The sequence below is a fragment of the Malus sylvestris genome, chromosome 17 (assembly GCF_916048215.2).
Source record: "Malus sylvestris chromosome 17, drMalSylv7.2, whole genome shotgun sequence".
Lineage (NCBI taxonomy): Eukaryota > Viridiplantae > Streptophyta > Magnoliopsida > Rosales > Rosaceae > Malus > Malus sylvestris.
Window position 1 is genome coordinate 2,048,047 of NC_062276.1, and position 22,599 is coordinate 2,070,645.

The 22,599-nt window shown below is 38.2% G+C and overlaps 4 protein-coding genes, 1 long non-coding RNA gene and 1 pseudogene across 10 annotated transcripts in view; 4 read left to right on the plus strand and 2 right to left on the minus strand.

Moving 5' to 3' along the window:
- Nucleotides 1-10,469, plus strand: part of LOC126610500 (uncharacterized) — a 39,931-nt gene extending 29,462 nt beyond the window's left edge. Inside the window, exon 3 of the mRNA XM_050278594.1 lies at nt 10,067-10,469. The gene's annotated coding sequence lies outside the window, so the exon portion shown is untranslated. The remainder of the gene's footprint in view (nt 1-10,066) is intronic.
- The window catches only part of LOC126610519 (uncharacterized), a 102,275-nt gene that overhangs the window by 60,086 nt on the left and 19,590 nt on the right, over nt 1-22,599 (minus strand). The window lies entirely within an intron of this gene.
- The window catches only part of LOC126610493 (ankyrin repeat-containing protein ITN1-like), a 60,787-nt pseudogene continuing 38,609 nt past the window's right edge, over nt 422-22,599 (plus strand).
- The window catches only part of LOC126610479 (uncharacterized), a 74,466-nt gene continuing 55,249 nt past the window's right edge, over nt 3,383-22,599 (plus strand). For all 3 annotated transcript variants that reach the window (XM_050278541.1, XM_050278548.1, XM_050278549.1), the window contains exon 1: nt 3,383-3,397. The gene's annotated coding sequence lies outside the window, so the exon portion shown is untranslated. The remainder of the gene's footprint in view (nt 3,398-22,599) is intronic.
- LOC126610503 (protein CONTINUOUS VASCULAR RING 1-like) lies at nt 12,130-14,254 on the minus strand. 2 transcript variants are annotated; one of them, XM_050278598.1, is made up of 4 exons: nt 14,097-14,254; nt 13,462-13,570; nt 12,506-12,560; nt 12,130-12,423 (listed from the first exon to the last, which is right to left on the minus strand). In XM_050278598.1, exons 1-4 carry the CDS (start codon nt 14,220-14,222, stop codon nt 12,351-12,353), a joined length of 363 nt encoding a protein of 120 aa, XP_050134555.1. In that variant the 5' UTR covers nt 14,223-14,254; the 3' UTR covers nt 12,130-12,350. The 2 variants fall into 2 exon arrangements, 1 of the variants encoding a protein (XP_050134555.1); XR_007618543.1 differs by lacking the exon at nt 13,462-13,570 and having other exon boundaries at nt 12,337-12,423; nt 14,097-14,245.
- LOC126610478 (disease resistance protein RPV1-like) lies at nt 17,038-22,103 on the plus strand. Of its 3 annotated transcripts, XM_050278538.1 has the most exons (6): nt 17,075-18,177; nt 18,468-19,566; nt 19,812-20,093; nt 20,217-20,780; nt 20,909-21,251; nt 21,687-22,103. In XM_050278538.1, the coding sequence occupies exons 1-6, from the start codon at nt 17,651-17,653 to the stop codon at nt 21,725-21,727; spliced, it is 2,856 nt and encodes a 951-aa protein (XP_050134495.1). In that variant the 5' UTR covers nt 17,075-17,650; the 3' UTR covers nt 21,728-22,103. The 3 variants fall into 3 exon arrangements, with proteins under 3 accessions (XP_050134496.1, XP_050134495.1, XP_050134494.1); XM_050278539.1 differs by lacking the exon at nt 20,909-21,251 and having other exon boundaries at nt 17,038-18,177; nt 20,217-20,559; nt 21,252-22,103; XM_050278537.1 differs by having other exon boundaries at nt 17,081-18,177; nt 20,909-22,103.

The window sequence follows — 22,599 nt, forward strand, 5'->3', positions numbered from 1 at the left end:
TGATTGAAGAATTATCAACATATTAAATTGACAATCGTTTCGAAACATTAAAAAAAAACTTCGGATTGGAAATTCTATATGTATTCCAATTTTTATCTAAATCATTTTACAAATGTTTCGAATTTTTAATTAAAATTTAGTTTAACGTGGAAACAGAAATTACAGTTCAACTTACACCCCTATGAGAACGTTTATTGTTTAATATATATAATCGACTATGATGGTCAATTCGATTTGGGTTGAGATCGTTATGGTCAAATTTTGATTTAAGTTTCTAATTACAAAAATAAAATAAATAATCTTAAATAATCATTTTTTATTTGGTTTTTTCACATATAGTATCAAGTTGGTAGTTACATCAAAACAAATGTAGATTCTATTTTTATGTCAACTTAATGGTTAGCTTAACAAATTTGTAACGGACGTAAGACATTAAAATAACATAATAATAAAATTAAGGGGCCAAACACCACCGCCGGCGCCACTACGATTCGAAACCTAAACGATCTTCCCAACGAGATCCTCCTCCACATCCTCTTCTTCCTCCCCACATTATACTCCGTCCGAACCTCTCTCGTCTCTCGGAAATGGTGAACCCTCTAGTCTCGCATTCCCTCCCTGAATTTTATCTCCCAACACTTCCGGCCGTACAAGCCGCCGTTCGATAACCGTCGCCAGTTCTTAGCCGTGTTCGTCGAGCACGTTCTCCTCTTGCGTTTCGATTATCCCGTCCACACTTTCCGACTCTCTTTCCCGCACCACAATCGATACTGCTCCTGTATCGATTCCTGAGTTCAATTCTCGGTAACTCGCCTTTGCGCTCGGGAAATCGAATTCAAATTCTTTGATCCTCCTGACGAGGTAGTCGGGTATTACGATTTTCAGTTTTCCGTTCTGAGTAATGGGTGTGTCGAGAAATTAGGACTCACACGGTGTGAAATTACGCCGCCGGCCCAATTTTCCACCTTGCGCTTTTTGTCGACAATGTCCTTGATTCTCGCTGATTTTGATTTGATGGCGTGGACGGTGGAGGATTTGATATTGAGTCGCTCCAATTCGGAGGTTTTGGAGTTTCGAAGCTGCAGTGAGCTGGATGATCGCTGGAAGATCTGTAGCAAAAGCATTAAACATATATCCATTGAACCTGAGGGTTATGATTATGATCGTGGAATCAATCGGACGGTCTTGGTTGATTCCCCAAACGTTTCTTCATTCAGTTTCAATGCCGGTTTGTTTGACAAGTCTGCGATGAAGAATGGTTCGTCCCCGTATGAGCTCCGAAAGCTGTGGTTTAAGGTAATCTTCTTGATTTGTGTTTGTATATTTTGTATTTTTTGAGTCAATAGCATGATAAATAGTGAATCTCTTTAGCTTGTTGATGAATCTTGGAGTTGGCTGATAGAGCGAGGGAATAGGATACTAATTGGTCGTGTTATATTTCAATTTATACGTTTGTTAAGACTACATATCCTGCACTTGTGCATCGGCTGCAAAAAGAGATTGCAACTGAACGACATCGGACAAAATTGTTTTGAAAAGCAGGATTAATTGATGATTAACCATGCCATTGTGTAGGGTTATGTTTCTCTCCTTGAGTTTCTGATTTCGAAAGTAGCTCTCGAGACTCTTTATTGTAAGTGTTTTTAGCACACTTTTGTTGGTTTAAAGATAAGGCAAGTGTCAAGTACTCACACTGCCGAGTCCATCATACTTTGTGTTGGATCAAAAACGCTTCGGGCAAATGCTCCTAAGTTTGCTTGCGAATCCTCCTACTTTGTGATGAAGGGGTGTGATAGTAGCTGCAGAAGGAGAATACTAGTTACACAGTGTCGATGTCTAGCTTGAAGAGGATAATAGAGTAAATAGAAATGTAAATAACTCACAGGAGTTAAAAAGTTAGCTAAAGAGTTAGCTAAAGTTACTGCTTTAATAATTCTTTTACTTTTCCTCATTTGGTAACTTTAGACTTTACTTAAAGAGTAAGTATATATACTCTTGTAAACTATCTTTTGAGGTAATTAGAAAGATTCATTTCCTCAATAAAGCTACCATCTCCCTGATTGAAATCTGTGGCTAATATGATCACCTGCTCTGCTGTTGGCCTAGCCATCTGCATCTGTTTGCAAGCAGGCTTCAACAAACGAGCAGAACTCTGGTGAAAATTTGTGTTTTGAAGGTGTAGGTGACGGATCATACAAGATCTGCCAGACTCAGAACTTTAGTTGCAAAACAACGGCAAGGATGTAGGCAATGGAAAGGATATGAATGCAGCAACGGGTCCTTCATTAGCTGTATATGGGAATTCTCCAGTACCACACTCAAAGAGAGCTAGACCAAGGCTCCAAATATCAGCTGGATAGGAATAATTCTCATTTCGAATTCGCTCAGGCGATATGTAAGTGACCGTCCCAACAAATGTCGCACACTGGTAATTATGCTGCTAGCTTTGTTAATATCAAAAGACCACTTTTAATATCTATGCTTCAAATGTAACATGAAAGATGACCAACTCCGTGCAAGTAGCTCGGTATAGCTGAAACCGAGTGGGAATATTTTGAAAACATAAAAAAAAGAACCTGAAACACCAAGCAATCGCACCAATATTCTGATCAATATAGCTGAAACCTAGTGTGAATATTCTTAAGCGTAGAAGCTTTTCAAACATAGAAGAAAGTAGAGGTTCAGGTATTCTTTTCTGCAACCTTAAGACATCCGCATATGATCCTCCATCCATTTTCTATTTTTGTCATTATATACAATTATATCATGCTTTTACATCAAAGTTTACTAAACCCTTTACACTATAGTTTATCAAACGCTCATCTACTTTATTTTACAATGAAAGCAGATTTATAACAATCACAAACTAGCCCTAAGCTCGATCGATCAGTCCAAATACAGCAAACCAGTCTATAAGAACTTCAGAGCGATTCCTTAGTGCAACCTTGGGCATCTATTTGGCAATCTAGTGCTGGACAAAGAATGTTTTACGATTTAGGGCTTGACAACTTCTACATAGTATGTGCCAATTTTTATTAGCGTAGGTGCTGTACCTAGGCTTACTTGATATGCTGCTTTGATACTTAAATTAAAATGTAGGCAAAGTATGTCTTCTAAACTCCCAGCTAGGCTTACTTGATACTGTTGCTTTGATCCTTAAATAAATTTGTAGGCAAAAGTATGGCTTCTAAACTCCCAAGTGTCAAAAGTTAAGATTCCATATATACTTGGTTCACCATTTATTTCTTTATTTTCATTTATAAACACATGATCATGATCTACCTATAATAAAATCTCCTTTGGATAAATTGAAAGATAGAGCATGGCAGCAGAGTTCAACTCAGTAGAAAACCCAGGTATCTATCATCAAAATCAAAGTATTAAATCTATATGAAAGGTTGTCTTGGTTTTCTTATATGTAAGGAGCGCATGGAAAAGGCCATAATTTATTACATGCGTACCCTTGACAGATAAGAATCAAGCTCTATTCGATGCTGGAGGGATGATTGGCATGAAACGAAGGAGATTCTTACACTGCTTTTCATAGTCACAACAGTTTTTAAAAATAGTTGATGATCTGCTTTATTTTACAACTGATTTTTCGTAAAGCACAACGAAAGCACTTTTTTAAAAACGCACAACAATCCCAAATTAGTCTTAAGCTGAATCGATCAGTCCAAATATACAAAAACCAGTCTATTAAGAACTTCAGAGCGATTCCTTCTAGTGCTGGACAAAGAATGTTTTGAACTTTAGGGCTTGATAACTTCTACATAGTATGGCAGACTGCCAATTTTTATTACTTGATACTGCTGCTTTGATCCTTAAATTAATTTGTAGGCAAAGTATGGCTAGCTAGGCTTACTTGATACTGCTCTTTGATCCTTAATTGAATTTGTACGCAAAGTATGGCTTCTAAACTCCCAAGTGTCAAAAGTTAAGATTCCATGTATAGTTGGTTCTTTCATTGTTTATTTTTGTTGGAAAGACAATTAAAAAATGTGAAAGTATCATAACTTGTCAAGTCATTGCTAATATGAACGGGCATATTCTGCTGATTTGTTATGAATCTCGATCCGCAAAATAAAGGACAAGCTTCGTATAAGAAAAGGAGACAAAATTATTTGTTTATCGTTGACTATATATAGTGTATATTAGATACAGGTTTAGCAGCACTAATGCTATACAACCCCAATTCACGCTGAAGCATTTTTCTGAAGGCTTCCCCATTTCAAGTCAAGTAGTGAGTTGTTAATTACTTATCCTTTGGTTCACTATTTCTTTCTTTGGTTTCACTTTTCATATATAAACACATGATCATCATCTATCCATACTAAAATCTCCTTTGGATAAATTGACAGATTGAGCATGGCAGCAGAGTTGAGCGAAACAGAAAACTCAGGTTACGATGCAGAGTTAAGCAGATCAGAAAACTCAGGTATCTATCATCAAAATTAAAGTATTAACTGTATATGAAAGGTTCTCTTGGTTTCCTTGTGTGTAAGAAACACATGGTCGCTCACTCTTGAATTTAATATCAAGGGTGGAATCATGGAGACTAAATGGACATGATTTCAAGATTTTAATCTCAAAGTTTGATATCAAACTCAAGGGTTAGTGACCATGAATCCTTGGTCATCAAGTGACCAAAAGAACGAGACTCGACCTATTTATCACTATCTTGTGCATTATTTTGTTCTATCTTTCTATTTAAAATTTTAATTTCAATTTTCTTCCGTATAATCCCTGTTTCACAATAAGGTTTTAATCTTAAAACAATGATATCAAATCCAAGGATTAGAGATTGTTGGGTGTGCTAGGTGTCGAATGATAAAAGTTGGGTGTGAAGAGATGGTTGTGTATAAATAGAAACTATATTAAAGTCATAACATGCCATGTACTTAAGAAGCAAGTTATTTTAAGTTACTCCGGGATAATTGAAGAAAGTAGTTAATATATTATATAAAATGCCATAGTTAATTACATACGTATCCTTAACAGATGAGATCCAGCTGCATGAGTATCAAGCTTTATTCGATGCTGTAAGCAGGGGTGATTGGCATGAAACGGAGAAGTTTCTTACCCTACACCCCAATGCAATAACAGCAACGGAGGGATGGGGGACAGCAAATTGTGGAAGAGCTGGTGAAGTTGACGACGGAGGAAGACTTGGAGATACGAGGTCAGGAAGGTTGGACGGCTCTTGCTCATGCTGCTAGAGACAACATCAAGATGGCTAGATGCATGGTTGCGAAGAACGAGAAATCACTCGGCATTGCCGAAGAGTACCAAAGGACTCCGATTTGGTAATGAAACTACTCTTAACCGAATCAAATTTTCTGCACTACACACAGTGACACACACACACACATACATACTAGCCTCTTGCCACACACATACATACTAGCCTCTTGCCATACAAGCTTCAACAAAAGAAAATTCAAAGAACTTAGCGAAGAAGGCTTTGGTGTATTTAACACAATACGTTGAAATGAAGGAAAGCTTATTTATTGATATCCCCGATAAGTTACAAATATGTACATATACTTGAGTCAAAATAAACAAACAAGAGGGAGCCTTCACAAAGGTTGCTTAGGAGAAGTCTCAGCAGTCGGTAGAGCCCCAGAAAGAGAAGGCACCGGAGGGGGATCATTCGGAGCCTCAGTACTGGACAAAACCCTAGAAGGAGGAGGCATCAGAGATTGATCATTTGGAGCTTCATTACGCGGTACAGCCCCAGAAGATGAAGGCAATAAATGCCTTTGGAACAAACCCATAAATCTCTGATGATCAAGTAAAACCTGACCATCAGATTCCTTCATCTGGTCAAGCTTCCTTTTCATGTTTGTAGCATAGTCATGTGCGAGCCGGTGCAACTGTTTATTCTCATGCTTGAGCCCTCTAATCTCCTGTTTGAGACTCATCACTTCAGCCGCCAATGATTCAACTTGGCGGGTTCGAGCAAATAGGCGTTGGGCCATATTAGACACAGAACCTGCACACTGAACACTGAGAGCCAGAGAATCCTTAACAGACAACTCATCAGACCGTTTGGAAAGTAGTCTGTTATCTTTGGGAGTGAGAAGGTTCCTGGCCACTACCGCAGCGGTCATATCATTCTTCATCACGGAATCCCCAACGGTAAGAGGACCAGTAGGGGAGACGAAGGATGGGCGCCATATGTTGTCTGGAGAAGGTGGGGCTGCCTCTTCAACAAGGTTCAAGTCAAAACGACGGTCGGAGGGGCCAGACATTTTCAAAGGTGTTGAAGAGAGAAGAGGTCGGACAAATCAAGATCTTAGAAGTGCAAGAATGGAGCTTCTACTGGTGGATATTCAAGTGTGCTTTGGAACTTAATGTCAGCCCCTATAAAAATCTGCACTCGACGAAGCTTCAGAAATCGAAGAGGCGCCTGCTCAGAAATCGAAGAGGCGTTTGCTTTCTCAAAAGCTGGGCTGCTCAGAGACCACGAGGGTCGATCTCAGAAATCGAAGAGGTGTTTGCTTTCTCAAAAGCTGGGCTGCTCAAAGACCACAAAGGCCGATCTCAGAAATCGAAGAGGCTTGCTTTCTCAAAAGCTGGGCTGCTCAGAGACCACGAGGGCCGATTTCAGAAATCGAAGAGGCACCTACTTTTCCAGCCTTGTCAGCACCTGTCACACGCACACTCAGCTTTGCGGAAATTATGGGCATTCTGTCGAAGATTTCTGGCGAAGTAGAAAGCACATGAATCGTACTGTTCAATCACCCACTTCCCACACGCAACAGTAGCTCATGGGTACCACAGATAACTTTGCCAAAGTTCTCTGACAAAGTTGAGACACGTGAAGCTTGCAGCTCCCACTACATCGCTCTGACCAAGAAGGGTAAAAGAATTGCAAAGAAACAACACTAACAAAGTTTAGACACATAAATTTTGAAGGTCTAGCTACCATATTATTACCCACAAGGGTAAAGGAACAGTACCTCTGTGCTTCGTGGCAAGGTAGACTAGCAAACATGCCCAACCTTTACTCACATTCGAGAAAACACTCCTAACAAGATTGCTTGCTCCAAAATCGAAGAGGCACCGCCCTCCGAATCTCGAGAGCCAGACTCCCAACATGATTACTTTCTCAAAAATCGAAGAGAGGGTAAAGGAACAGTACCACTGCTGGATAATTGGAAAGTCCCTGTGTGTCAACCTTTGTGCTTCGTGGCAAGGTAGACTAGCAAACATGCCCAACCTTTACTCACATTCGAGAAAACACTCCCAACAAGATTGCTTGCTCCAAAATCGAAGAGGCACCGCCCTCCGAATCTCGAGAGCCAGACTCCCAACATGATTACTTTCTCAAAATCGAAGAGAGGGTAAAGGAACAGTACCACTGCTGGATAATTGGAAAGTCCCTGTGTGTCAACCTCTGTGCTTCGTGGCAAGGTAGACTAGCAAACATGCCCAACCTTTACTCACATTCGAGAAAACACTCCCAACAAGATTGCTTGCTCCAAAATCGAAGAGGCACGGCCCTCCGAATCTCGAGAGCCAGACTCCTAACATGATTACTTTCTCAAAAATCGAAGAGACACCGCTCTCCGAATCTCGAGAGCTAGACCCCCAGCAGGATTGCTTTCTCAAAAATCGAAGAGGCATCGTTCTCCGAATCTCGAGAGCCAGACCCCCGACAGGTCTGTAATCTTCACACGCAACATCATCGTTCTCCGAATCTCGAGAGCCAGACCCCCGACAGGTCTGTAATCTTCACACGCAACATCAGCTTTCCAGATACCACAAACCACTTTTTCAAAGTGCTCTGACAGAGTTAAAACATGTGAAGCTGGCAGCTCCCACTACCGTGCTATAACCAAGCAGGGTAAAGGAATAGCATTATTACTTGATGTTAGGGAGACTCCTATATATGTCGACTTCCATCCCTAACGGACAGGCAGACCTGCAAAAATGCTCAACCCTTTCTCTTATCTGAGAGGGCACTCCCAACAAAGCCTTTCGAAATATTCAGCTTTCTTTCCCCCCGATAATACTTCTGTAAACAAGCTATACTAGAGCAAGAATATCTCATATCATCAGGGTTAAAAGCAAGAGTATCCCATATCATGTTTTTTCCCTGTCTTTTCCTTTGGCCTTGTTCTTACCTGCAAGACAAGGAGAAATAGAGCAATCAGTCAGCACTTGGAATCAAGCTTCCAGCCAGGAACTGACTGCCTGGAACCCCTTACCTGGCATTGCTCTCGAGTACTCATCTTCAACATCTTATGCTTCCAGGGAAGATACCGCATCTGCCTGAGGAACAGATAGGGCAAGTGAGAAGGATACAAGGAAGCATGTGGAGACAAGCGTAACAGCACACGTGCCGATACATCCACTACTATATCAAAAGCAAAAGTATCCCATATCAGCAGGGTCGAACGTACTCTAGATTTGATGGACTTGTTTTGACCCTCAAATTCTTCAGTCGGCCTTATACTCTGGAGGAAACCAGAAAACCCTCCAGCCCAGTTCAAGAATAAGCCTGTGGAAAGTTACTTCTTCAAAAGCAAAAGTATCCCATATCATCTCTCCTCATTTTTCTTCTCTTTATCCTTCATGCTGCCTGCAAGATAGGGAGAATGTGAACAATCAGCCGGAGCTCTGATTGCTTACCTTGTCTGTCACCTCTTTCAGCAGATCCCCCAGCTCGGCGACTTGGGGGACTCCTACTACATGGTTTGTATCTCGCTTGACCAAGCATGAAACTACAAGTAAGCTTCAAGTGAAATTGATACATTACCTTGTGCATCTCCACCAGTTACAGATACCACCCCTGGATGGAGGAAGAGTACTTCCAGAGAAGATGCCACATCTACCTATGAGACAGATAAGGCAAGTCAAGACGATACCACACTCCGGTACTTAGAAGTTTCGTGGCTAAGAGATCATTCTCCCACAATATTTTCTAATGTCATTTGTACTAAATCATTCACTTGTACTGACTAAAGGAGAGCTTGAACCTATGTACTTGTGTAAACCCTTCACAATTAATGAGAACTCCTCTATTCCGTGGACGTAGCCAATCTGGGTGAACCACGTACATCTTGTGTTTGCTTTCCTATCTCTATCCATTTATATACTTATCCACACTAATGACCGGAGCAATCTAGCGAAGATCACAAAAAGTGACCGTTTTCGCTACCTAAGATCTATCTTGCAAGAGAACGGAGAATTAGATGGAGATCTCAACCATAGAATACAAGCTGGATGGCTGAAGTGTAAGAGTGCATCCGGCGTGTTGTGTGACCGTCGTAGGCCACTGAAGCTCAAGGGAAAATTTTATACGACGGCAATAAGGCCAGCGATGTTGTATGGCACATAATGTTGGGCAGTGAAGCATCAACGTACACAAAATGGGTGTAGCGGAGATGAGGATGCTTCGTGGGATGTATGGGCACACGAGAAAGGATAAGATTGAGAATTAGGATATCCGAGGTAAAGTAGGAGTAGCCAAAATTGAAGGAAATATGAGAGAAAATCGGTTCCGGTGGTTTGGACATGTGCAAAGAAGGCCTACTGACGCTCCGGTTCGAAAATGTGACTACGGGACAGAGGTTCGGGGCCGAAGGAGTAGAGGAAGACCTAGGAAAACTTTGGAAGAGACCCTAAGAAAAGACTTGAGTACTTGGATCTAACGGAGGACATGACACAAATGAGCGCAATGGCGTTCTAGGATTCATATAGCCGACCCCACTTAGTGGGAAAAGGCTTTGTTGTTGTTGTTGTTGTTGTTGATGTTAAATTATTTTTTCAAGTTTTAAATTTAATAACTGAGTTCTATTTTATTATTAGAAAATATTTAAAAAAAGTCCACCATAAACCGCACACTGTCGGTTTTCTTTTTACTTTTTTGTTGTATGATTTTTATTTAAAACTCAAACCGTCTTGAATTACTATTTTGTCCCTCATTAATTAAATTGTTTATATTCAAAAGCCTTAATAAGGGAGGGGCATTTTGTGGCATTTTGAATGTTTCGCTCTTGTATCCCTCCTCACTTTATGTAGAGATATAATAATTGGTCTAAATACATATGTACAGATATTGCATGGGAGTTACTTTAGCGTTGTCCACGCTTGGCATGTACTGTAGGCATCAAAAGATCCCCTCTATCTACATTTGCTCGTGTGCCCTTTGCATTCCCAAGTGGGATTTCACTTAAATTCTGGCAATGATGGATCTATAATTTGTTAGTAATATCTTCTCTCTTCTCTTACTACCATCAAATTTGTCAATATTACATGTGGCATGTACAAATGTCACCTTCCAGGTGGTTCGAATAAGGTGATCTCACTATTATTTTTCTTAAATCATATAATAAATGAGTACTACCATAATGGTATTTTTCATCCACAAAAACTGTTGTAAAAGAAAATTGGTCTCATGTCAAAGACATTATTTACATGGAGTATTTGAATGAGGAAGTCGTATTTCTTGGTAGGTATATGCATAGAATCTGCTGGTTTCGTTGATAATTTTCATATAAATGTTCCAAATCAAGAAAATGAGCAATGTAATCAAGCGAATAGTACCGGTATGTTTCATCTCAAAACTGTAACTATGATTTGATATGTTGAAGTCTTTTTCATATGTTCTGCTCTCTTTTTTTTTTTAGTAACTTTTTTTCAATTATCCATCTCTTTGTTTTTAGTAATTAGTTAGGTGACATGTCAAAATGGTGAAACATGTGAATATCTCTAAAATGCCCTAACTTGATAAAGAAAAACAATAGACAACTATCCAATTAAAATAAGGCCAAACTTGTAAAATTATACAAAACCGGAGTTGATCCTCTACGTATAATGTTGGCGCATATCTTAAATTGACAGCTTTCAACCGTTAGATAAACCCACACTTTGAGATTAATTGTAAACAATGTGACCCCTTGGTCAGTCCTCCCGCCAATAGTACTGTACCACATAACTAGAAAATGTAGTGTGTACGCGTACCATTAATTTATCCTTAGGCCCGAAACTAATGAGAAATATTGGAGAAGATCGTTTCGTAAACAGAATGTTTGATGAATTCTTATTACATATTTGTTTAAAGAAATGTAATTATATAGTCCATATACAAATGAATGTAACTTTTGAGTTGTTAGTAATGTGACAAGATGATCACATACATTTTGTGTTTACAATTGGTCTCGTAACGGAAATAAATAAGAAATAAGAGATAGTGAAATAATCAATGCACATTAATGGATTTAAAATATGTAATTCGCACAATAATGAAAAGTAAGGCTTTCATGCGTGTAGAGAGGCTAGCGGTTTCTCTTTCTGTGTCACCGACAAGCTCTCATTTTTTGGGTCTAACTATATAGTTAGACAGGCTTCTAAGATGGGAAGGGAGCTTGATTTTCACTATGGCACTAGCCCTCTCATCTCAACAAGCTCTCAAATATGTACGACCTATTTTTTAACTAGCAGCAAAAACTACTCGCTGTTTTGACAATTGCATGAATAACATATAAACTATTACTCTACACAAAAATGAAAACAAAATAAAATAAAGGGAAATTTCATTTAAATGGGAATGCTTTACACTTAACTTTTTGTTTTGCCCTTAAATAAAGAGAATTACAAGTATAAAACTAAAACAAAACAACAATTACACTCAAAAGATGTAATTAAAACTTTGAACAACACTCACCCGACGGTGCCAACAACTGGGTTCGATTTCGGCCGTCATCCAAAGTAAGTCGCCGTATACTCTCTCTCCATCAACCTTGAAGGATAGCAAGATTAAGTCCATTTGTAGCGGTTTTTAAGGAAAGTGATTTTAAAACATCTTTTAAGTCTCTTACGTACTCTTGTTTAATTATGACCGTTTATTCTGTTTAATTTATTCAATCTAATGAACATAAATAAAGAGGGGTGTGTGAAAAACTATTGATTTATTGGATTCAAAATTATAATTTGAATTCGGGACCAAATTTTTTATTGGGATCAAATCTTTCGAGGATTTGTATTGACTGGATTTAGAAATTGCGGAACCCAATGGGATTTGGAAATTGCAGTTCGAATGGGCATAGGGAGGCTGCTGCAAGCTTCCGAATCTATATGGTGCCTGGGTATTAAGCTGCTGTAGGGTTTCATATTAAATTTGAGAGAAAGGAATTATATCTTGTATGTATTGAATGAATGAATACTCTGAGTTACAACAGTTACATATATATATAGACAAGGCTATCTTCAGGTTTGGGACATGGTAGGTAAATTCAAGCTGGGGGCTCAAGTCTATTCATCCCTAAGCTTACTCACCAATTCCCTCCCGTACGGATAAATTTGGTCTGATAACATCCTTGGTGTTGACCAGGAACACATCACCAATGTAATGATGGTTCGTGGGAACATAAACACAACTCTTCATCTCCAGAATAGCTCTTCAAAATAATTCTGGTGACAAGGAGAAATAAAGTCACCATTACAAACAGTCTGAAAAACCAATTACGTTTAAAATGAAAAGTTATTAGCATACCTCAAGGACAACGGATGAAGTGATGAACCCGAATGCATGTTCACAAATCCAGGACCTAACATGTATATGGATGATGAAAGTTCAGTTATACATTGTAAAACCAAAACAAAGCAGAACCACTGAAAACGTATGTTTTGACTGTAAACCAAGCATTATTTAATGAATGTGAAAGAAGCATGTAGTGTCATATGATGCATTACCGGTATATTTCGTGTCTAAATCCAACATTGACCATACCGTATGCGAAGTTAATAAATTAGAGTCCTAGTGTCTGATGTACTAAATGCAGTTTGCACATGTACTCTGCAGGTTCATTGTCTTTGAGTCTCTCTATGTTACAAGATCAACGTATTAGGTGTTCATAAATTAGTCTTTGGAATTCCAAGTATATTAATGTGAATCTTTCCAGATCCATGTACAAATGAGCTTATAAGAGGAGCTACTTTGTAAGCTTTTGGATTTCCTGCTTATGTGTGAAGCACAGGTTGACTTGGAGTGATTCCAAATTTCCAAGTCAACTTCGCTGTGATGCCAGAATTTATCCAATTGCTCTATTGGAGTGATTCCAATGCACCTTTGGCGTGATGCCAAAGGCCAGCGCGATTCCGGATCTCTCTTTTGTTCCCATCTCTTCTTATTGTTACATACTCTAGGTAAGATATATGGTCACTAGTGCAATCAAAAACCTTTTTTCTAACAATTAAGCATCCAAGTTAAAGAAAATCAAACCCCTAGCTTCACCAGCATCTGGATTTCCTTTCTCTCTAAGGATTGAAACTGTCTTTACTGAATTCGGATTATCGCACCAAAATTTGGGTCTAGGATTAGATGAAGAGAGAAAATGGACTAGATACTAAGCTCGGCAACGTCATACCCCAAGACCAATAACTAATGCAAGTTAGAATGTACCAATCAAATAATGGGGTTTAAGGAATGCATTTCAGAATACTTCATACCAAAAATGTTGATTCCAAGTTGAGCATGGATTGGAAAGAAGAAGCTATTCACAAAGTGAATATACCACCACGCTATATAGAAAGTGATCGCTATTGGAAATAGGACATACTGCAATGGAACAAAGAGTGAGCAGCTAATATGATATATATGAGCAAAAAGCAATCTCGAAGAAAGAGAAGGAAGGCTTGATCTCATTAGCTACTGCATTAAACAGATGCATCAAGAAAAATCCACACACACCCGACAAATTAGTGTAAAATTACACGAAATGGGCTCAGTCTAAAACTTATAAGAGGCTAAGTTGTATTCATCTAACGAGGGCTATTTCTCCATCTTATCCAACTATTCCTTTGCCTGTAAGAAAACTCCTAGCATTCAAACAAATGATATACTTCTGCTTTCAGAAAGAGAGAAAAATAGATTATAATACCTCATGGCTCATGGCTCAACCTAATAAATTTAACAACTACTGTCAGCTCAAAATCTTAAGAATAATCAGAAATCCAACAAATTTAATTCGCAACCTATGCAAAAACTTTCAGCTTTTCCCTCGAATTTTCCTCCATTTTCTCAGCAACCAAACACAACCCTAACACACAAAGCAATGAAATTTGAAACAGAAATCGAAACTCACCTCGTGGCCTGTGTGGTGGGAGGAGGAGGAAGATGAGGAGGGTTTGGACAAAGCATCTTTGTCGCCGGAGTCGGCCACCGGAATGAGAAGCTCACAATCTCGCGGTACTCTGTCTCTGCTCGCCATTCTTTTGTATTTTTGGCATTTCAAATATTTTGTTTTTATTTAATTTAATTTAATTATTATTATAATTGGGTGAGGATTATTAAAGAATGAAAATAGTTAATCCTGTTTTTTCAATTATTTAAAAATATAATAATAATATAGTGGAGATTATTACGTGCATGTGTGGACTTCAAGGAAATGTTGTGTTTTGTTGTACCGCTAATTAAACAATGCGCCGATTAATTAACGCTTAATCTCTAACAAGATCCTTTCCGGATTCTTTTGGTGAGAATTCTTAAGTGTTCGTTCATCGTTCATCGCACATCGTGCAGTCAGTTTTTATCAAGTATTGTTTGTGTTTAATTTTAAATAAAAATATTTAAAATAAATTTTGACCGCATAATATACGGTGAACGAACACGATTTAAGGATCACCAAATCCTCAAAAAGAGAATCCGGCGAGAATCCGGATTCGCTTAATCTCTCTTTGTATCTCAATTTTTGTTGTATATTGATGTTTGATGAGCTGTCTTCCAATGATTGGATGCCAGCATTTTTATCCTGCAATTTGGTGTTCTTTTTTGGCAATAAAATATGAGAAGGAAAGGGATCCGGATCCCTTCTTCCTAATTCACCAAATCAGGGGGTTCAGACTATTAAAATTTGATCCAACGGTTGAAGTTATTATAACTTTTAAAGTGGGCCCCTGTTTGTAGCTGTTTGATTAAATTTTAATAGCACGAATTTCTGATTTGATAGATTAGGAGGAAAGGATCCCTTTCCATATGAGAAATGCTAAGGGCCAATGTATATGACAAGAGAAACTTTGCACGCGTTTATAAGTAGTTTGACTACTATCTATATTGTCAATTAGTTTCGTGAGAAATAATCTAACTACTTATAAGCATATGCAAAGTCCATATTTCCATTAATGTGAGATTCATTCTCAATAGAAGCATGCAATTATCGAACATAAACTCAATTTGGTAGGCAGGGACAAAATTGTTATTCTAGTAAACTGATGTCCAAGAAACTATGGTTTTGTGAAAGTGGAGAAAATGGGAGGCCATGACGCTTATCATCATACCCAGCACACAAATGAGTATTACTATAGATGAACCGAAATGGAAAAGGCGAAACCTACTTTGAGGACAAAACATTGCACTCTCGCCCAGACCACCCTCAGCGTCGTCATCAACCTCTTTCTTATCTTCCCAGCTCGACTATTCAGATGTTCCCTTTGCATGCAACCTTCAAAGTGTCCAGTAGCATCAGATGATTTGGTCCTCATTTTACAAACAAATAATTTGTGATTTTGACTAGTTGTTTTTGTTATTTGGAACATGAAAAGCAAACTCTGTTGGCTGATGAGGTTTCTTGTCATGTTGTTCAGCAGTAGTTGATTCGACATCTACTAGCGTTTTAGCCATCATTTGGACTCGGTTTTTGTTGGAAATTTTGAGTAGATATTTCATTGTCTCACATTGATTACCACCAAAAGGTTCTCCCTTTTAGAAAGTTGGAGTAATGAACCATAGAAAATAAAATTGAGTTCAACCTTAGATATGGGCTTTGAGATGTGCTAATTAATTGATAATTAATATATAATTAATTATTAAAAAACGAGCCATAGGTTTGGGCTTGGACTCTAATAATTAAAATTTTTAATTAATTATTTTTTAACTAGTTTCAGATTTAATTAATTAATTAATTTTTATATTGACAGACTCATCTCTTCAGATGAAGTCTGAAGCGATGAAAGAACGTCAAAGAGCAAATCACCCCTCTAAGAAGATGTCTTCCAACAGACGCATCTCATACTCATACCTGTTGCGAACAAACATAAATATATTTGCATGACATTTAGAACACAGAAAAATCAAATTTTTTTCTACAATCCCAAACCTTCTTATTGAGAGAATCACAAAGAAATTCGTCAAAAGTCTAGTTTTTCAGTGCTGGAATCTCGACTTAGATCGTTGAATTCTGGTAAAGCAGATTTCCGTAGAACTACAAGCACAAAGTAAGCATGAAATTTTGTTTTTAGGACATTATGGTACGCAAGCCTGAATCCTCAATTTGTCTGTTTAATATTATTTCGTTTTGTTCATACTCTGTTAAATTATTTGTTTGCATTTATTATTTATTAGCGTATATAAATTTATCATTGATTGTTGATATTTATCCAACAGTCTTAACTCTTCTTTTCACTTTTTTTTGATAAAAAAAAGTGTCCCGTTTCAAATATTAGCATTGCCTCGTGGTGCAAGGAAGCATGAAGATATGGTAGAGAGGATGCTTTGATGCAGGTTAACTAGCTTTGATGAATTGAGGAAGGTAAATGTCAAGGGGAGTTTTTAAAGTGATTTTTATGAAGTGCTGGTAGGAAGGATTGCTCGATCCCTTTGAAATTTTTTGTTAAGGGCCGAACTAATTACGATGTACCTTTAGTTCAAATCAATCGGTTGTGGTCTCTGGTGATATTAATATGGGAGTGTGATATCTACACACCTCTTTTTATTTCTCATACATTCTTTTAATTTTCGACCGTCGAATTGAAGAAAATAAAAAAATAAAAATTAACAAGAAATATGTGAGAAGTAAAAAATGATGTGTCAATAGCACACCCCTTAATACATATCGATAGGCAGGGAAAGGGGTCCTTGAAGACAAATTAGTGGTCATGGGAGTGGGAATATTAAGAGTATTATAAGGCACTAATCTCTTCTCTTATGTATAAAGCCGGAGGAGGCCAGTTTTGGTGTCACCGGCTTCGACAAAATTAATTGGACAAAACTGTCTCTCAGCCAAAAAAAATCAAAAGCAGGAAAAATGAATGCATAAAATAATTCAAGGGTAATTTTGTAAATATAATTTTTAATAATATCCTGCCTCTTCAATCAGTCTACAGTTCCACCGCTTCCCTCCTCCACCGGTTCATTCTCGCTCGGTCCTTTCTGCTTCTGTCATTCTCTCTCTAAAAGATTCTGCCTTCTCTCTAAAAGTCGTCTCTCTCCTCCTTCCGCCATACCCAAGCTTTTCTCTGTCGGTTTGCTTTCTTGATTTCTGCTTTTCCCTTTTGCTCCCTGCTGCAGATCAGCAGCTGCACTGCTGTTCTTCCTCTCCTTCTCCTTAGTTCTTCCACTCCAAAAACTTCATTTTAACTTTTTCATACGGCAACGAAATCGCGCAAGGTCGGAGCCTATAGATTCGTATCAGAACCTCTTCCTCTCCCTCTCTCTCTCTCTCTCTCTCTCTCTCTATAGTACCAGTACATGTATAAACAGATGTATACATCCATAAACAAACATGCATATTCTCATTTGTTGGATGTATATGGACAGTCTGCGGATGTTTGACTAACAAAACAAAGCCAAGTTAACATTTCTTTTGCAATTTTTTAATTTGTTTCTCTCAAATTGATAGTTTTTATTCATTTGGATACCGCCATGACAGCCCATGAAGCCTCTGTTTCGTCCTCCTCCAAGTCAAAACTTTGGAATTACGACTTGTTCTTGAGCTTCAGAGGTGAAGACACGCGCAACGGCTTCACAGGCCACCTGCACGCGGCATTTAAAGACAGGGGATACCAGGCTTATATGGATGAGGACGATCTAAAAAGAGGGGAAGAAATAAAAGAGGAACTGTTCCGGGAAATTGAAGGGTCGAGGATCTCCATCATCGTCTTCTCAAAGAGGTATGCGGATTCAAGTTGGTGCCTTGACGAGCTGGTGAAGATCATGGAGTGCAGATCCAAACTGGGGCGACATGTTTTGCCAATATTCTATCATGTTGATCCTTCACATGTCAGGAAGCAGGATGGAGTTTTAGCCAAAGCATTTCAGAAGCACAAAAAGAGCATCAGTAAAGTAAAAGATGGCACGAAACGTGAAGCTAAACGAGAAAGTGTAAAGCAGTGGAGAAAGGCTCTTACAGAAGCTGCAAACTTGTCTGGCCACCATATCACTGATAATGGGTAATCATTCAGCTGCTTTTCAAGATTTGAAATTTTTTAGTGAATGAGTTAAATCTCTCATATAATTAACATGTCTAATTGACATTTTACAGAAGCTAAACATTAATTAGCATGCTTAATTAATACACCTTAATTTCTCATATCAAACCAAACCGTAATTGGAGTTTAATTAATGAATGATTTTCGTTCTTTTATTCAAGTTGGTCACAAAATCACATACTAGCTAGTAGCTAGTTAGTGTGTGTGTGTGTGTGTATATATCATTGAGTCCCGCTAATGTCAATTTTCAGGCGCGAAGCAGAGTTTATTAGAGAAATTGTTGACAAGATTATTACGGAATGGCTTCCGAGCACAAACGAACTAGATGTGGCCAAGTACCCGGTTGGAATCAATTCTCGCATTCATGATATTATCAGTCATCTTTCAAGTGGTGGATCAAATGTTCTCATGGTTGGAATTTGGGGTATGGGTGGATTGGGTAAAACAACAGCTGCCAAAGCTATTTATAACCAAATTCATCACATGTTCCAATTCAAAAGTTTCCTTCACGATGTTAGCAACACTGCAAATAAACATGATCTAGTTTATTTGCAAAAAAAAATTATTTCTGACATCTTGAAAAAGGAGTTTGACATAAGCAGTGTTGCTGAAGGTATCAGTCGGATAAAAGATCAATTTTCACATAGAAGGGTACTTGTCATCATGGACAACATAGATGGAGTGGACCAACTGAATGCAATAGCTGGAAATCACAATTGGTTTGGTCCTGGAAGTAGAATTATCATAACGACACGAGATGAACATTTACTAAAGCAAGGGAAAGTGAATAAGACATATCTGGCCCAGGAATTGAATAAAGAAGAAGCTCTGGAGCTCTTGAGTTGGCATGCCTTTGAAAATCGACGGCCTAAAGAAGAAGGATATCTCGAACTCTCAAAAAAGGTTGTTTCTTACTGTGGAGGTTTGCCACTAGCCCTTGAAGTTTTAGGTTCTTTTTTGTTTACAAGACCCATAGAAGAGTGGCAAAGCCAATTGGACAAATTGAAAGGAACTCCTAAAGGAGAAATAATAAAACAACTAAGAATAAGCTTCGAAGGGCTAGATAATACACAAAAGGCTATATTCCTGGACATATCTTGTTTCTTTATTAGAAAGGACAAGGACTATGTTGCAAAAGTATTAGATGGATGTGGATTTTCTGCAACAATAGGAATCAGTGTCCTTCGTGAACGATGCCTTGTAACCGTTGAGCAGAACAAGTTGAATATGCATGACTTGCTTCGAGAAATGGCCAGAGTAATCATTTCTGAAAAATCCCCTGGTCACCCTGAAAAATGGAGTAGGTTGTGGGATGATCGAGATGTCATCAATGTGTTGACAAATAAATCTGTAAGTCTATTCCCAGTAAATTTTTGGATTAATCAATCGTACAAGAAAAGCATATATGTAATGTCTATTATACCTTTAACAAAATTCATTTGTAATTGGGGTTGCACAAGGAAAGCTTAAATAGCCAACAATAGTACTTGCATATATTCGCCGTAGGTGATTTTGCGTAATGAATTAATAATACTTGTAAACATATGCAAATGATCGGTTTCTTACACATGAATATTATAATCTTTTCTTAACAGGGAACTGAAGAAGTTGAAGGACTTGCTCTACATTTGCCTTATGGTTATGGCAATGCTAGTTTCAGTACAAAAGCATTTGCCAATATGAAAAAACTGAGATTGCTTCAGCTCAACAAAGTAAAGCTCAAAGGAGAATACAAACATCTTCCCAAAGAGTTAATATGGTTGAGTTGGGAAAAATGCCCTTTAAAGTCCATACCAGATGACTTTTTTAATCAAGATAAACTAGTTGTTTTAGAGATGCGGTTAAGCAAACTGGTACAAGTTTGGGAGGGTTCCAAGGTACAATGAATTACACCTGATGATGTTCTGTTTCTATTTATTTTTTGGATTTTTTCTCTTTTGTTTTTTTAATATCTTCATTTTGGATATTAATTTTAATTTTCTTTTGATTTTCTGCAACAGTCGCTTCGTAACTTGAAAACCCTTGATCTCAGCTATTCCTATTCCTTACAGAAATCATTGGACTTTTCACAAGTCCCAAATCTTGAAGAGTTGATATTGGTATTGTGTGAGAGTTTGTCCGAGATTCACCCCTCCATTGGTCATCTTAAAACACTTTCTTTGGTGAACCTTGAGGGATGCCGTAAGCTTATTTCTCTTCCAAGGGATTTCTATAAATTGAAATCTGTTGAGACTCTTCTTCTTAATGGATGTTTAAAATTCATAGAACTGCATGAGGATATAGGGGAGATGATATCACTGAGAACACTTGAAGCAAAGCAAACAACCATAAGAGAAGTACCACCTTCCATAGTAGGATTGAAGAATCTCACTCGTTTATCCCTTGACCGCTCCAGCTGCGTAGAGCTTAATGGAGAATACAAATGTCTTCCCAAAGAGTTAATATGGTTGCGTTGGTTTGGATGCCCTTTAAAGTCCATACCAGATGACTTTTTTAATCAAGATAAACTAGTTGTTGTAGAGATGCAGTTTAGCCAACTGGTACAAGTTTGGGAGGGTTCCAAGGTACAATGAATTACACCTGATGATGATCTGTTTCTATTTGTTTTTTGGATTTCTTCTCTTTTTTTTATTTTTTATAACATCTTCATTTCGGATATTAACTTCAATTTTCTTTTGATTTTCTGCAACAGTCGCTACATAACTTGAAAACCCTTGATCTCAGCTATTCCCGTTCCTTACAGAAATCACCGAACTTTTCACAAGTCCCAAATCTTGAAGAGTTGATATTGGTATGGTGTAAGAGTTTGTCCGAGATTCACCCCTCCATTGGTCATCTTAAAAGACTTTCTTTGGTGAACCTTAGAGACTGTAAAAGGCTTATTTCTCTTCCAAGGGATTTCTATAAATTGAAATCTGTTGAGACTCTTCTTCTTAATGGATGTTCAAAATTCAGAGAACTGCATGAGGATATAGGGGAGATGACATCACTGAGAACACTTGAAGCAGAGCAAACAGCCATAAGAGAAGTACCACCTTCCATAGTAAGATTGAAGAATCTCACTCGTTTATCCCTATCAGGTCTGGAAAGTATTCATTAGCCACATTCGATACACGACTTAACCTCTTTAAGGGAATTAGATCTCTCATGTTGCGGATTAGCTGATAATGAAATCCCTAAGGATCTTGGGAGTCTAATTTCTTTACAAGTTTTGGATCTTTCACGGAATGATTTTCATACCCTACCCAGTCTTAGTGGTCTTTCTTGAAACTATGCGGTTAGATAAATGCTTTAACCTTTGTACAATCCCTGATATACCACCAAATGTGAAAGTTCAGCATGAGTAATATCCTGAGGTCGATGCGTGCAATGTTATGTAGGCAGAGAAGATTGGGAGAAGCTTTTACTTTGGAGTTTGAGGTTCTCTGGGGCTCTTGAAGCAGATTCTACAGCCATAAGACAAGTACCACCTTCCATAGTAGGATTGAAGAATCTCACTTTTATCTCTTGAGTTCTGTGCCTGGTCATTTGCCCAAATTACCAGATGATGCAATCCCTAAGGAACTTGGAGGGAATGATGTTCATACCCTACCCAGCCTCAGTAGAGCCTTTCAAAGCTTGGAGGGAATGGATGCATATATCTTCATACAATCCGTGATTTACCAAGAAGTTTGAAATTTCTGTATGCCGTTGATTGCCCTGCATTGGAAACAATGCCCAATTTTTCGGAAATGTCAAATATGAGAGAACTGGAAGCAAGTGATTCTCCCAAATTTCTTGTAGAAATGCTTAGATGTACCCGAATCAATTGTTTGATCTTCTTATCACATTACTTGGAAGCTCAAGCAGAGAAATAAAGCTCTACTCACACCCAAATTTCAAACAAATGAGCGGAAAGTAATACCGAAAATCCAAATTAGCACATTACAAGTCCAAATGAACTGATGCAAAATTGACAAACAAAACAAGACTAAAATCTGAGTTTGCTCCATTAGCCTCAGGAAACATTAAATCAGGCAATGTCAAACACAAAATTAGAAATTTAATCGCCAAAATCAACCCATAAATCACAATTAACACACACACACGCACTAACATCAATTCGCAACCTATGCAAAAACTTTCAGCTTTTCCCTCGAATTTTCCTCCATTTTCTCAGCAACCAAACACAACACAACACGCAAAGCAATGAAAACAAACAGCAATCAAAACTCACCTCGCGACCGGTGCGGTAGGAGGAGGAGGAAGACGAGGAGGGTTTGGACGATGCATCTTCGTCGCCGGAGTCCGCCACCGGAATGAGAAGCTCACGATCGCGCTTCTCTGTCTCTGCTAGCCGGATTATTACGTGCATATGAGGACTTGAAGGAAATGTTGTGTTTT

Excerpts from the sequence above, each read along its gene's own strand:
- LOC126610503 (XM_050278598.1), bottom strand. The coding sequence starts at position 14,222 with ATGGCGAGCAGAGACAGAGTACCGCGAGATTGTGAGCTTCTCATTCCG. Across the intron at positions 13,571-14,096 it reads CCCACCACACAGGCCACGAG|TATGTCCTATTTCCAATAGC; the intron begins GTGAGTTTCGAT and ends GTTCCATTGCAG. Across the intron at positions 12,424-12,505 it reads CTTCATCCGTTGTCCTTGAG|AATTATTTTGAAGAGCTATT; the intron begins GTATGCTAATAA and ends CCTTGTCACCAG.
- LOC126610478 (XM_050278537.1), top strand. The coding sequence starts at position 17,651 with ATGACAGCCCATGAAGCCTCTGTTTCGTCCTCCTCCAAGTCAAAACTT. Across the intron at positions 20,094-20,216 it reads AAGTTTGGGAGGGTTCCAAG|TCGCTTCGTAACTTGAAAAC; the intron begins GTACAATGAATT and ends TTTCTGCAACAG. Across the intron at positions 20,781-20,908 it reads AAGTTTGGGAGGGTTCCAAG|TCGCTACATAACTTGAAAAC; the intron begins GTACAATGAATT and ends TTTCTGCAACAG.